Source organism: Hyaena hyaena, unplaced genomic scaffold (genome assembly GCF_003009895.1).
Source record: "Hyaena hyaena isolate Hyena2069 unplaced genomic scaffold, ASM300989v1 scaffold_109, whole genome shotgun sequence".
NCBI lineage: Eukaryota > Metazoa > Chordata > Mammalia > Carnivora > Hyaenidae > Hyaena > Hyaena hyaena.
The window spans coordinates 1,882,957-1,899,459 of NW_024080740.1; the positions used below are offsets into that span (position 1 = coordinate 1,882,957).

General features: G+C 40.0%; 1 protein-coding gene across 4 annotated transcripts in view; it reads right to left on the reverse strand.

Annotated features, from left to right (window-relative positions):
• DYNC1I1 (dynein cytoplasmic 1 intermediate chain 1) overlaps positions 1-16,503 on the reverse strand; it is a 270,147-nt gene that overhangs the window by 67,370 nt on the left and 186,274 nt on the right. For all 4 annotated transcript variants that reach the window (XM_039236278.1, XM_039236275.1, XM_039236276.1 and 1 more), the window contains one exon: positions 4,339-4,485. In XM_039236278.1, the coding sequence (XP_039092209.1) occupies positions 4,339-4,485 (147 nt within the window). The remainder of the gene's footprint in view (positions 1-4,338; positions 4,486-16,503) is intronic.

Consider the following 16,503-nt stretch of genomic DNA (forward strand, 5'->3'; position numbering starts at 1 on the left):
TACACTGAAGTGTCAAACACATTACTCTAAAACAAGGATTAAAAAGTGACATAACAATAATACACGCCTCGGGTCATTTGCCACTTTCGATTCGGACCTGATTTCTTTCTAAAAGCTCTGGCATCAACACGTAGTAGCGGAAATTCTTACCAAGCTTCACCTTGCTCAGTCAGAGGCAGTCCAACGGAGCTGAAGGAAGCTGCGGCAAATGATGATTGATGGGGCAGAAGCAGCACATAGTTTGGCTTCTAAGCTCACCATGAGTGATGAAAAAAGACAGCTTTCAAAAGAGTAGAACTATTGACTTTTGGAAGGAATATGCGTTACTAAATCTGGAGTTTAATGCATTCTAGTCACCGTGCCAAACATTTGTTAACATTCTTTATAAAAACTGGTTAATATTCATCAGCCTCTTTAATTTGAGGGGGAGATACTGGTGGCAGGACTTGCTGGCACAGTGCACCTCATGATAACATTAGGTTCTTTTATGTTACTGCAAAATCTAGGATAATGATAGATTTCTTTTTTTTTAGATTTTTTAATGTTTTATTTAGTTCTGAGAGAGAGAGAGAGAGAGAGAGAGAGAGAGACAGCATGAGCAGGGGAGGGTCAGAGAGAGAGGGAGACACAGAATCTGAAGCAGGCTCCAGGCTCTGAGCTGTCAGCACAGAGCCCAGTGCGGGGCTCGAACCTACGAACTGTGAGATCATGACCCGAGCCGAAGTTGGATGCTTAACTGACTGAGCCACCCAGATGCCCCTAGATTTATTTTTTAAAATATCCTCTGGGCTACGACTGAGGCTTCGAATTGGCCAGGGTCTTGATAAAAGTCACTTATACATCCCAGGAATCATAAGCAAGATGCTCTCACCTCCTATCATAATGCTAGCAGGCAATCCCCACTCTGTAGAATCCTAAATGGTAGGCTAAAATCATTTGCAGCTGCACATTAAATACTAAATGGAAGGTTAGCATAAGCAGAACCTAGCAGTAATGTGGGTTAGATTTCAGGCAGCTTAGCCATCATGGGCCAAGCCACAACTTAGTTGGTGCCTCCCTGTGCAAATAGCTGACGGTCTAAGTCTTACCCTTGATGAGTTACTGTCCATAATACCTAGCCACAATGACAATGAAACAATCTTTAATATTGGAAAGTTGATATTATATAAAGGATGGTTCCCAAACTATGATTATCATATAAACTCCTGGTCAGAAGGAGCCATAATAATACTCATCGAGGGCAGCTACTCATCTGCCCCCACCGAGAGGTGGGGTCCAAAGTCTGCTGAAACACCTTTCTCGAGGGTAAGCAGCTTTTTGCACTGATTCCCGGGGAGTTCTTCTTTCTACCCTTGGGGATAAAGAAAGCTCAAGGAGATACTTTAGCTCAGTGCCCTCTGGGATCCTACAGATAAAGTCCAAACAGTATTTATAGATTGTTGTTTTCTCACCCTCCCTTCTAGTCTTATCCAACTCAGACTAATCATCGCCAATTCCTCCAAGGGTTCTTGAGTACCTGGCTTTCAGACTTTCAATACCCTCCTCATCCTGGTCACTCTCTTTTGAGTATATTATATTTTGTCTGAGCTCCTCTTACAGTGAAGTTCTGAGAATGAAGCACAACTGTCGACCTATATTCTAGCCAACAGACTATAGAAATCTAGGGAGTGTTGAATTGTCACCTCTCACATGATAAAAAATACACGGGTGTTAATGCATGCTAAGATTACATGTGCTTTTTTGGCAACTGCATCATCACCTCTTTCACCCATGCTGATGGAGAGCCAATTAAATAAACCCCTGGGTCTTTTCCACACCATGTTCGGGCAGCAACTTTCAATCAGCCGTAGTGGATGTGGACAGTGCTGAGTATGGCAGGGATCTGAAAGTCAGTGTTATCCTGATCAGGTCTCTACATTTCAAGAGGACTGACTGGTTGTGGGACTGTGGACAATGGTTTTTCCCAAGCCTCCAGTGTGTGTAAAACCTGCAGCAGTGAGCATTCGAACGCAAGGCTCACGCCACACAGCGTTCAAGTCAACTGGGAGAATGGATGAAACAAATTCTCACCTAAAAACAGCAGACCGCAGAATGGGAAGGCCAGGTCGAAACACCGTTAGGAATCTGAAATCCACCTAGTGTGTTTCAGCAAGAGTCCAATGGGGTTTCTTTGTTAACCACCAAGCATCAACACAAAGCACCAAAATCCTGATGGATTGGGACTCCTAAGGGTGCATATAAGAGGGAAATGAAGGCATCTAGAAGAATGTATAGAGCCAAATGCCTGGAGAAAGAATGTGCATGGCAGCCCCTCCCTGGCTTTAATCAGTACTACTGGCCCGTGCTTTCATGAGTAATAAAACTTGGCTTAAAAGAAAAGAGAGAGATGTAAAGAAACCAGAACAGAAGTAGACACGTGGGCATGCCTACACATACACACACAACTCTATTTAATGGAAAGAAAAAAAGCAATGCTACAGCTCATTTTTCCAGGATAGACCGCCAGATTGTTTTTATTTATTTAAGGAATAAACTTACTGTGTGGCAGAAGGGTTTTGCTTTAATTAGGATTTCCTGTTGTCCCAAATGCATATGTGTGGTGGGTGTGAAAGGAAATTAGTAATCTGTGGCAGGCCTCTTTTTCCTTAACCACTTTTGATCCTGGTACCAATCAGCCAGGCATTAGTGGAAGTTGAAAGGCAGTCACAAAATTAACTGTGCCCTTTTAGCTATGGATTCAACAAAATGCAGCAAAAGAGAGAAAAAAGTTTTTGTTTCAAGCAGAAAGATGTTACTGTTTGATAACTAATATTATTTAAAATTTTTAAAATGTTTATTTATTTTAAGAGAGAGAGAGAGAGAGAGAGAGAGAGAGCTTGCACAAGTAGGGGAGGGTCAGAGAAAGAGAGAGAGAAGCCAAAGCAGGCTCTGTGCTGTCAGCACACAGCCCGATGCTGGGCTCCAACTCATGAACAGTGAGATCATCACCTGAGCTGAAAACAAGAGTCAGACACTTAACTGATTGAGCCACCCAAGTGCCCGATAATAATAGTATTTTAGCTGTGATGATCATATCCTAAGTTACTTGAAAAAGAAAGCTTAACTCTTTGGAAGAGCTCCTGGATTTGGATTTTCCCCAAAAGCTTATTGCTCTAACAGTTGGATTTATATTTGAAATTTCACAGGATAGGCTCATTAACACACCAGATAGGCACACATAGCCAGGAAGCGGTTTCATGCTACTTGAGCAAACACCTGCATCAAGCCGTCTTCTCTTGGGTCACAATTTTCTGTTATTAGTTTGGAGAAATGGGGTAGGCAAAAGCAATTTTCCAAGACTCCCAAGAACTAGTTTCACCTGCATGTGTCTCAGGCCCAAGTCAATCAGAATTAGGGCTGACTTGGTATTTGTCACTTCCCATTGTCAATCTTATAGGAATGGAAGAATTTTCCTTTCCATGGTCTTAGCTAAAGCAGCTCCAGTCTTTTTTTTTAAAGCTAGAATGGTTTTGAGGCCAGCTGATGAAACAAATGAGGCGACCACATTAAGGAAATTGAAACAATAGTAGAGCTGTATTTTTGGGCATAATTTGGGCATTTCAGAGAAAGAACATCAGTTACTCTGAATGTCAAGACAGCAAGGATTGATGGAGACATGCCTGTCTTCTCATTCCTCCTAACAACTGCTAAACACACCTGTCATTCTTTTTAAGGAAATGACAGAGTAGTTGTCTTATGAACACTATACTGAACCTCTTCTGCTAAATTGTGGGTAATGGTTTTGAGATGTTGACTTTTAACCTGAGGGATTATATTGTCACTGTAGACTTTACCGTTGAGACTTACAACCATGCATTCCAGAATTTAAAGTCATAGCACTCTGTCGAATCACAAATGGAAAAGGACGGCTGGCAAAAGTCCTGTATGCCATCCCTCGACATGAAATGCTTACTCCTCAGGGTCCATTTGAAAATACAAGTTTCCACACCACACTGTTATATGAAGGGTTACTTTACAACAATTTCACCTCTGCCCCTTCCAAAGTTTCTCCTTGTGTTCTTTTGTAGTTTCAATCCATCCTCACCTCACCAGTTGTCTTTGGATCCAAAGAGGTCCTTTGTATGTGCTGAAACTTGTAGATCATTAAGAGATTTCTCCAAACCCAGTGCTTCCTTCACCCACTTTTCACACAGCTTTATTTTGGTCTCTCAGGTTACAATTACTGTACATCACATATACTCCAGGTTGGAGTTACTGACTGACTGCGTTCGTACTTCCGTCGGTCATCCCCTTACAGGGCTTGGGTGGCTGACAGGGAAGCGACAAAAGCTGACTTACAGTGTGTGCAGCAGCTGACAAGGGTGTCCTCTGCACTGGTGTCCTTCGATGACTGCGATTATCCCACAGGACGATCTGGCCTGAGTAAGTCCCGCCAACCACCAAGTTGGGATGGAAACGAGCGAAGCACACTGACATCACAGAGGACTGGGAGGAGAGAGGGGAGAAATGTGTACTGTGAAATGGTTGGAGGAGGCTGGTTTCTTCCTGAAGAGAAAACAGTTCATCACATCAACTCAACACATCCTGGAAAACATAAAGCAGTTGGTAAATGCATAGTTAGTGGAATATTTTGTACCTAAATACAGACTTTTTTTCTTGAGAAGGTCGGTCAATGGTTACCCCTTGAAACTTGAAATTTGATGTCCTGGCCATGTCTTCAAATAGGCATAAAACCTATCTTATGTGCATCCTTGTTTTGTGGTATGTAAAGCGTGGTTTGAGGACATTTCCCTTTTATCAATAAAATTGCATCAGAACTAACATGGGTTCTCCACTAAAGTCTTTACAAGGTAATTCTTTACAGTGAAGGCCTGGCTACATCAAATTATACTATATACAGTGTCGGCAAGGCCTCAAGGACTTTGAGACGCGGTGCTTTTTTTTTGTTTTTGGCTTAATGTAGACTTCTAGGAAGTATACTGACCTCAGACTGATCAACTTGTTCCTCCCTAAATTCCCTCGCCTCCCATGGGCATTCTCCTGACCTTGATCCTGCCCACTTCAGACAATTCCTAATGTTTTTCTTTGTCTATTTTAACAAAGTCAGAAGTAGATTTCAGTCCAACTCTACCAGGGTCTGTCATAGCACCACGAATGTGGTTTCTGAAATTCCACAAAAGACTACTGGGCACTACATTTTATAGGAAATTACTTAGGACCAGGATAAACTTAAATCAGAAAAGTTGGCTGTTTCATATTTGCTAAAAAGTCCATTTTGATTCCCGTAGTGCTTCCATGTTTGTACTTATTTATATGTGGAAGCAATTGGTTTTAAGAAATACATTTCATCCTTCCAATTAAATTCAATGAATGACCTTATGAATAAGAAAGGCACTGTGTCAGGCAAAATGGGAATACAAAGGCAGTCACTGCCCTCAATAAACTTGTGCCCTGATAAAGGAAACTAAAAAACATGTGTGCTGATGGCCAGAACTGCATATGCTGCTAGTTGATATGTGGTCCAAGCCTTCATAAGAAATAGAAAATGGTGTCTCTTTGCATAGACATAGCCATGTGGGGGTGGTGCCTGTCTTGGCTAATGGAGAGTGAGGTGGATCTTTGTCTTCACTTGTCCCTTGGGTTTGATATCCTTGCACAATTTGCACACACAAGTAGCAGCCTTGAATGTGATGCGTGCCATGACTAAATCACAGCAGCATATGTGTCTTTGTGTGTGTGTGTGTGTGTGTGTGTGTGTGTGTGTGTAGGGGGAGTGGGGAAGATTAGCTAGGAGAGGGGAGGAAAGAGGAGAGTGGAAAGAGTAGATGGTTTAAGAGACCTCATGAATGGGAATGGATCACCCCTTGAAGTACAGGTGGACTGCTCAGCACGTGGAGAGGAAAAGAAGCAGGTGCTCCTGAGAGATGGGATAATAGGAAAAAAGATGAGAGGCACCAAAACAGAGGCTGGTGAACATCCCACAGTCTGGTTTGGCTGGGAAGGAGCTTGCATGGAAGAGGCAGATGGTAGGGAATGTGGCTTAAGAGGTTCCCTAGGCCACACAAGAGAAGGCCTTGAATGGCAGGCACTATTTGGAATTTTTTCCACAGGCAATAGTGAGAAATCACAGCATCCTGAGGAAAAATGGGAGACGATCAAAGATTGTAACTGAAAAATCAGCAAAGTAGAAAAGTGAATGAAAAAAAATTATGATCTCTTCCTGACTGGGAGGCTAAACATCCATTTCTAAAAAGATTAGATCTACTATCAGCCTAAATCTTCCTTGTCTGAAACAGCCTCAGATACACAGAGGTAGAATAAAGAATGCAGACTATACTTCAATGTCATGTTTTCCTAGTTTGAATGATTTTCAGTTCCAATCCTTGAACAAGATTAGATGGAGAACATGCTTGTGCCCCAATCTGGTTTTCATAAAGTTCAAGAATAACTCTCAATAATGGTACTGAATTAAAGAAAAAGAAAATAATGCTGGTCAGCTTCTTGTTTTACACATCCCACAGAAACGATTCTTAGTTTTCAACTGATGAAATTCTTATGTTGCTTGAGCTATGTTGGAAACATTTTCTTTAAAGCTTCAGAAAGACTTAAAATTATCCAGGTGGTATCAACAATCGAATTTACCAAAGCTCCAATCAATATGGATAAAGGAATGTCATTAAATTAGAAAAATCCAGAATTCAACCACTTGATTGCTTCTGTGTTTCAGTTAATTCCCGGCAAATACTGTTCCAAACTTTGAACAGTTTGTTAAAAGACTAAACTAGAGAAAAATAAACAGTGGGCGTACTTCTATGAAACTGAAACACACTGTTGTCAATCATCTAAAATCCAACCTTACAAAGTGAGAATGCTTTCTAATTCCTATTTTTTCGTTCATTTGTTTTTCTTTCATTCATTCCTTCATTCTTTCATTCATCAAACACAGTGTCCACTAAGTACTAATGAAACCATTTCAAACATTTTTAAAAGTGGCACAAGTCCCCAGTCTGGAAATCAGAATTCTACCTGCAGTTGATAAAAAGTCAAATTCATGCTAAAGAAAGAGTCACAATCCCTTAGAGCCCCAGAGTTCTGCTACCAGAGTCTACTTTGTTTTGTTGCAAATCAATCTTTACAACATCTCCATGAGGAAAAAGAGTAGGCACACTTATTTTTGTATTTGGAAGATGAGACGTGGAGGAGTAGTTATGTGATTCTCAATTTCACTTATGTTTTAAGCTCCATACATTAATTATAATATGCATTATAAGGATTATAGAATATAAAGGTTCAAAACAGATCTCCAGGGTATGCCACATTTGACATATTATCATTCATATGGAAACACTAAGGCAGTATGATCTCAATTATCTAGATGTAAAGTTTAAAATTTAGTCATTTCTTGAGATGTTTTTAAGTACCCCAATGTTTGATGTAATGGTGACAAACATTTGGATGATTGACTGAACTTTTTATTTTTCTGCCAAATATTTATGTTCTGTCAGTCAAATGGGAACAGTCCCTTAATTGCAGAGAAAGCTCTTCTTCTAATTTGGAAAGTCTGCATCAACCCGTAGGAGTAAAGTCTTGGAAAAACCCCTGTGATCTCCTGCTGTTCATATAGCTCCTGATCTCCTTGTTGTCACCAATTGTCTTGAAATTTATTGTCTGTCAGCATAAAGAGCAAAGGACGATTTCATCCCATCAGTTATATCAATTTGGTAAAGGGTAAAAACAGCATTCCAGAAGCATTGACTGACATTATTAAAGTATGTGGGGTTTCTTGTTGTTCTCATTTGCACACTACATTTTCTGAAGACATACTATATGGAAAACAACATTGATAATATTAATATTACTTTAAAAAATATCATCACTTTCGTAGGCATTTAAACTTTTGTAATTAATTCAGTTATTCAGGGTCATAATAAAGCATCATTAAATTATATGATTAATACAATTTAGGCAAGCAAACTTAATTGGAAACAAAAAGCGTCCCTACCTTGTTATTCTTAACTTTTTAAGGCTATGTAGCTGTATAGATGTTTTTGGAGTTTTTAATTTTTTACTTATTTTGTTTTATTCTTTAAAATATAAGAGCCTTAGATTTATTTTGAGGAACAGGGTATGGCCTTTAAACATTCAAATCAAGTAGTTTACACGAGTGGAAAAATAATGATAAAGTTGATGAGAATTTCTGGATAATGTTAATGTCTAATCAGTGTAAGTTTTTCTGAGACCATGTTTTTATAAGGCTAGTGATTTCATCGATACGGCTCAGAAAGATGATTAACTAGTTACTAGTACATTAAAAACTTGATGTAAAACCGGTGAGTGTGGCCTGCTATGTTCCAACACAGGTAACACAAAGACAGTATTACATGAGGAGCCACCGTATGCAAGAGGGCATGCACCACATTTTGATTATTTCCATATTATGGTTCCATCAAATCAGGACAAGCAAGATTTAGAGACGATGTTTTAAGGATCATGGCATCTCTAGTGAGAGTTTCTGGTGTCCTATGCAGATATGGCAGCCCAGATGCTCTTGAGGGAACTTTATTTTTTAATCTTGAGCAGACCACATGGTTACTGACCGTCCCTACAGAGGCAGCCCTCCCCTATCCCTATCCCCACACGTCCACTTGCACACGAGCTGACCCGCTAACCAGGATTCCACACCCTCATCATCTATTTCAAGAAAAGGCAGTTTATGCTTCCCATTCACAGGGCGAATTCAGAGATGAGACGGGTGGAGACGTCACTTTCAACGTCTCCCTTCGCTCACTGCACACACCGCATTCAATTGCAGTCAGCTCCAGCCCCTCCTGCAGCGGCTGTGGGGGCTGTTTTCTATTTTATAGAGCTAATCCTGGCCAGTTGAGGGTCGGTACTTCCCCTTAACCACAGACCCAGATGCCCAGGGCAAACAGCCTCTGGTCATTGCCGGTTGGGCAGCTTGCTCCTTATGTTCACATTTGATACGGTTGCCCGAGTCCTTTTGTGTATGGCACCCTGCCCACTCCCCAGCCACTGTGCCCAGGTGGGAGGGAAAGGGGTCCTGCATTCAAAAGCATCTCCTATTTCAAGTACCATCTCTTCTGGGGAGAGGTTGGTCCCAAGAGGGAATGGCCATATTGTTGCCATATGCTCTTTAATGGTGGCTGACATTTTATTTGCCGAAAAGTAAATGCTTAACTGTCAGAGGGCTGTGAGGCAGACAGATCAGATGCTCTGGCTACTAGTGAGCTAGAATATATTTCTGCAAGTGCCTAAGAAACCCACAATGATATTTCTTTTGTTAATGGAAACACATGTAATTAGAGAACACTGCTATCGAAAGCCCCCCATACAGGCAATCATGTAGCACCAGGCATCTGACAATGTGGAAGGTGTGAAGGTGGTAAAGCCAAGACATGAGTCATGAGTCAGGCACTTAACTTTAACTGAAATGAAGGAAAGGGGCTCTTTTTCTTTCAGAGCTCTCTTTTCTTTTGTCTAAGTCTCTATCCCAGGGTGTACAGGTCATTCTTCTAAACTCGAAAGGTAACATTCTACAGAAAGTCATCAACCCATCAGTAATGGAAGTGCCCAGGAGCAACGACTGAGTGAGCTTGCTTGCTACCTCTTGACTCAGTTTATATGGAAAAAAAAAAAAAAAAAGAAAGAAAGAAAGTCAGTGATTGTAATATTTGATTTTCCAAAGATTAGAAACCGCTCATAATGATCATCTTTGCTATAATCCCTTGGGATTTTCATACCTTTCAGTAGTGAGACAAAGTGACAGACCTGGACTGTGCTGAGAATACAAAAGTTGGTGTACAAACCACAATAAGATGCTCATGAGGATGACTATGATTTAAAAATGTTTGCATGTCAATTACACCTCAGTAAAGCTGGGAATGGAGGAACAAAAGGAGAGGGAAAATACCAAGCACTGGTGAGGATATGGAGAAATGGGACCACTCACACAATGCCAATAGGAATGTAACATAAGGCAGCCACTCTAGACAACATACTGGCAGTTTCTGAACAAGTTAAACATAGAGTTAACATATGATCCAGCAATTCCACTCCTCGGTCTACACCCAAGATAACTGAAAACATCTGACAACACAGAAACTTGTACATGCCTGTTCACAGCAGCATTATTTATGATAGCCAAACAGTGGAAATAACCCAAACATCCATCAACTGAGGAATAGATGAACAAAATGTGGTAAATCCATACCATGGAATATTATTCATAAATAAAAAGAAACACAGTACTGATACCTGCTATAACATAGATGAAACTTGAAAGCCTTATGCTAAGTGAGACAAGTCACAAAAGGCCACATGTTGTATGATTCCACTTATATGAAATGTCCAGAATAGGCCAATCCACAGGGGCAGAAAGCAGATCAGTGGTTGCTTCACATGGAGGCCAGGGGAACAATGGGGAATGACTACTAATGGGCATAAGATTTATTCTAAGGGTGATAAAAACATCCTGGAATTATACAGTGCTGATGGCTGCACAACTTGGGGAATACACTGAAAAAAAAAACCCACTGAATTCTACACGTTAAAAGGGTGAATTTTATCTCATTTTTTTAGAAAGTTAGTATGCAGACACCTGATTTGATGGAGCTTACCAACCTTATTTCTTATCTTCAGGACAGCTGTTATGGACTATTTTGATCATTCTTTCCTCAAACAAAATTATTCGATTTTTTTTATTTCCCCTTGAACATCTCTCTCAATTTCTGCTCTTTGAGAAGCACTGAGGGTGGAAAGGGAGGGTTGACACACTTGCGGTCCCTAGAGCTGACCTCCTGCTCTGACACCTACTAGCTGTGTGAATCCTCTAAGCCTTAATTTTTGTTTTTTGCAAATTTTTAAATTATTTATTTATTTTAAAAGACTGTGGTGAAATACGCATAAAATTTATCATGCTAACCACTTAAAAATTTTTATGTGTATTATATTTATTTATTTTTGAGAGAGAGAGAGAGAATGAATTCGGGGCGGGGGGCGGTAGAGAGAGAGGGAAACACAGAGACAGGCTCCAGGGTCCAAGTTGTCAGCACAGAGTTCAACACAGGGCTCAAACTCATGAACCAGAAGATCATGACCTAAGCCAAAGTCAGACACTCACCTGACTGAGCCACCCAGCCGACCCTCATGTTAACCATTTTTAAGTGTACAGCTCAGTGACATTAAGTATGTCCACGCTCTTATGCAACTGTCACTCCCATCCATTTCAGAACATTTTCATCTCCCTCAACTGTTAATCCATGTCATGTCCACTAAACACTAATGCCTCATTCCTCTTCTCAACTTTTAGCAACCACCATTCTACTTTGTTTCTGTGAATCTGACTACTCTAGAAAACTCATATACATGGAATGGTGTAGTATTTATCCTTTGGTGACTGGTTTATCTCACTCAGTAATAAGTGTTACTACATTCATGTTGTAGCAGGTACCAGAATTCCCTTCCTTTTTTAAAGCTGACTAATATTTCCTTGTATGTTTATACTCCATTTTGTTTATCTGTTTATCTGTCAGTGGGCATTAGGGATTGCTTCCACATTTTGACTATTGTGAATAACGTTACTGTGAATATGGATGTATGTACAAATATTTCTTCAGGATTCTGCTTTCGGTTATTTGGGGTATATACTTTTAAGTGGAATTGCTGGATCATATTCTATTTTTAATTTTTTAAACTGTCATACTGTTTTCTATAGTGGCTACATCATTTTACATTCCTACCAGCCATGCACAAAGGTTCTGATTCCTCCACATCCTTGATGCCCCTTGTCATTTTCTACTTTTGTTCTATTTTGTGTTTTATAGTAGCCAACCTAATGGAAGCCTGAATTCTCAGTTCATCACAGGAGAATGATAGTTCTTGTCCTGCCTACATGCAGGTCACTTTCTTTGCCTCTCTTCCCTGGGGCTGTTGGAAGATTTGAATTTAGTAATGCAGTTTAAAGACTAATAAACAATATGCCCCCATATAGTGTTAGAAGTGACAACTTTGCGAGTTGGAGAAATGTTTACATGGAAAATGAAGGTGGAGAGGGCTCTTCATTCTGCTCAACAAATCATTCCTAAGCAATTCTCATAGTAATGCTTGCTCTTGCCTTGATGATCTAGGTTGACAAACTATCTCTATTGCATACCTTTTGTTACATGGTTTAACGCTTTGGAGTCCTTATTTTTGACAAGTCCTGCTTCCTGTCTGGGACACTGACTCTTTTCCTGTTCCACAGACTTTCAAGGTTGGTTATAGTTCCTGCTGCAGGTGGCAATTCCAAGTCCTGACATGTAATAACTTTGGATAATGAGGAAGAGAAGGAAGAAGAAAAATAGTGCAATGTTGGCACCAGAAGTGGCTGCGGTGAAAACCAAGATTAGATTCATGTCACATTATCATTCATATGCACACTCATAAGGCAAGCACTGCAAATTTGGGGGACATTGAGATCTAAATCATAGTTGGTAGTACCTTCAGAGAAAGTAATTCTGAATACTACAAAATTTCAGGGCAATGGGATAATCTGCACACTACTCCCAAAAAGTTTTTTCTGAAATGGGATTTCTTTTCTTTTCTTTTCTTTTCTTTTCTTTTCTTTTCTTTTCTTTTCTTTTCTTTTCTTTTCTTTTCTTTTCTTTCTTTTCTTTTCTTAAAATGATATTTCACACCTTCAATCAGTGCTGGGAACCTACTTATATGTAATGTGACTTTGTATGTAATTATTACTAACTCATCATTCACTTGTATCATCCATATAGGTGTGTAGACCCCTTAGGCTGTTTTATAAATCATTGTCAGTCCAAATTTGCTTGTACCTTAGCATCATCTGAAGAGCTTAAAAAAAAATTCCTCATGCTCAAGGCACATCCTATACAAATTAAATCAGAATTTCTGGGGGTAGGACTCAGACATCAATATTTTTAAAAATTTCACAGGAGATTTCCATGTGCAGTCTAGTGAAAAGTACAGTTTTAAATCAGTGGTTCTCAAACTTATCTGAATATAAGAAGCACTTGGGGGGCACCTGGGTGGCTTAGTCGGTTGAGCTTACGACTTCGGCTCAGGGCATGATCTCACAGTTTGTGGGTTTGACCCCGCATCGGGCTCTGTGCTGACAGCTACTTCAGAGCCCGGAGCCTGTTTCAGATTCTGTGTCTCCCTCTCTCTCTGACCCTCCCCTGCTCATGCTGTGTCTCTCTCTAAGAAATAAATAAAAAACATTTAAAAAGTTAAAAAAAAAAAAAAGAAGCACTGAGAGAGCTTATTAAAAACACAGATTCCTGGGTCCTAGCCTGGAACGACTGAATCAGGATTTCAGAGAGGCCTCATGGTCTGTGGATTTAACACATGCCTGGGGGCTTGTTGAATTATCATTGGGAAGTTTGGAGAACCCAATTCTAAAACAATGAATTCTTAGACTATGACCCAAAGTCACAGTGGGATGAGTTTCCTTTTGCATCAAGATAGGCCATGCTCGGGACGTTTCCTTCATGGATCACATGCTTTGGTCACAACCTGCCCAACAGGGACATATGAGGTACAATAAATGTTCATCTATTACAATTCCATTGCTTAATTCCCTTCAATTTTAGTTGCCAGCTTTTACATTTCCTTCCCCTTTCTTCTTTCTCTCCCTTCCTAGAGGATTGGGCTCTTAGGAAAGGATTAATAAAAAGGGAAGTGAAGGTTTGGTTCCCAACTTTCCTTCAGCATCACTCTTCATGCTGGCACCAAACATCTGAAAATCCTTATTTATTATTAAGAGGGATCACAAACATCACCATTGTCACACGACATTACATTGTCATGCGCTTATGGGGGTGTTCCAAAATTTTTGAGTACTTACTAAGTGCCAAACCTGGTATATATTACTGTATCAGTCCTACTATGTGAGTAATTTTCCCTTCATTGTTTCAGATCAGGAAACCCAGGCAGGGATAAGAAAGTCACTGGCTTGGATCAAATGAATCCTAGGTGGCAAAGCCCAGATCTGAACTATAGGCTGGCTGATTTAGAAGCCACTATATCATGAAACATTGTATCAATTGAATACCAGGTGTATTTTCTCTCTGCGGTACACAAGCTCCCTTCCTGAGCTCCACACCTCTGACTTCACACTGTGGGACTGATAATCACTAACTGAGCCTCATTAATCCCCACATGGAAGAGGAGGGATTTGGGCTCCCTGCCTGCTACAATGGCCTTCAGTCTCCAACACTTCTCCGGTTGGACTTAGGTTGCAGGTATAGAGAATAATCACCTGACTCAGCTCTCAGCCTACCAGTTGTGATAGGTGACAACAGAGCTAATTAATACCAATTGTGGTGATATTTACTATGAGGTGGGTACTTCCTGCTGCGAACTGATTGAGACCAATTAATCATTTCATAGGAGTCTACTGAACAGCTAGCAGCTGGAAACCGATTGCATCACTACTGACAAGCTCTGTATTTATTGTCACTGCTTTGGGAGAAAGATGCTTTGTTTTCATCTTGTCACTATGCAGCCAAACCAAAAATGCTGTTCTAATACAAGTTCTTCTTAAACGAGTGTTTAGCCCCCGAATAATCATGTGAATTGTTATTAATTATTGTAGAAGAAAAGAGTACCCCTGGGTAAGCTTTAACAAGGAAGACCAACCCAACAGCAAGGTGGAAAATCTTGGCAACAAAACCTTTACAATGCAAAGCCATTCTGGGATGCCTGGAGTGGCTTAGTTGGTTAAACAACTGACTCTTGATTTTGGCTCAGGTCATGATCTCATGGTTTTAAGATCGAGCCCTGCATAGGGCTCTGCACTGAGCCTAGAGCTTGCTCAGAATTCTCTCTCTCCCTCCCACTCTGCTCCTTTCCTCCCCTCAAAATAAATAAATAAATACTTAAAAAAGAAATAAAATGCAAAGCCATTCTTAGAAAGTAACTGCTTCAGACTGTCAACTGCACAAAGCATTGGGAACATTCCCTGTGCCAGGTGTTGGTCTGGATAGACCCACCTGCTGTTAACTCTGCAGAAGAACTAGGAGATTCTTATTTCTTTATAAAAGGAAAGTTTGTTTCCTTTACAAACTTGGTTTATAAAGTCCCTCCCATGCCCCCTTTTTAATTAAAGAACTTTTTAAAAATTTTAGTTAATTAACATGGAGTATAATATTGGTTTTAGGAGTAGAATTCATTTATTTATCACTTACATACAATACCCAGTGCTCATCACAACAAGTGCCCTCCTTAATGCCCATCACCCATCTAGTCAACCTCCCACCCACCTCCCTCCATCAGCCCTTAGTTGTTTCTCTATCATTAAGAGTCTCTTGTGGTTTGTTTGTCTCTCTTCTCTACCCCTTCGCCTTCCCGTATGTTCATCTGTTTTGTTTCCTAAATTCCAATCCTATTTCAGTTGTCACATCTAGTAAGTGTTCTATAGAGAAATTGGCACAAATTTATATTTTATTTTTTCATAAATTTCTTATAATAGTGTAGATTTGTAGAAAAGTAGTGAAGACCGTACAGTTCCCATACACCTCACACCTTTTCCCCTAGTTAACAGCTTTCCTATTGTTACATTTATATGGTACCTTTGTCACAATGAATAAACTAATATCAATATACTGTTACTGACATCCATGCTTTGTTCAGGAATTCTTAAATTTTACCTGGTGTCCTTTTCCTGTTCCAGGATCCCACCCAGGGGACCCCTCACCTAGGCATCGTGTCTCCTAAGTTTCCTCTAGACTGTGACAGTTTCTCAGACTTCCCTTGTTTTTGATGATTTTAACTGTTTTGAAGAGCACTGGTGGTCAGGTTATTTCCTAGAATGTCCCTCAGTTTGGGTTTAATTTTTTTCTTATGATTAGGCCTAGACAAAAATCTTTTTAGGTCTTATAAGCATTTGCACAAAAAAGGAAACCCAAGGGTCCAGGTCAGTTGGTGAAAGGGGATTATAACAAACACACACACACACACACACACACACACTCACACCATTTTTATAAATTTGTTTGTTCTAAAAACTTTACTATGGATAAAGCAAGATGGGATGTACCGCCATGTCTGGCAATAAGGCTCACTAAAGCATGCTCAGGTCAAAGAAGCTTTTTCAGTACAGACTTTCAATCATTTACTTACCGTTTAGTGTGTCTTTTTCAGGGAATAAGAAACTCAGGTTGCTATGCTTGGGCTGGGATAGGGATGTGCTGCGAGCTGAAAGTGAACTTTTGCTTTACGAAAAAGACCCAAAAAGCATAGGAAAAGATGAATATATGGGTTGCTTTATATGTTAATGAGCACCAACTTTCTTCAAATCAAGTGTCTAAATCCTGTTTAATTTTAATAAAAAGGAAGTTGATATTTGGTTATGTCATCTGTTGACATCCACCGCTTTGATTTATGGGGGTATGAACTAACAAGAACAGAATATTTTATTCAAGAGAGAAGGAAAAGACTTGCAATTTGACAGCAAAGAGTGTAGGCAGCATTAGC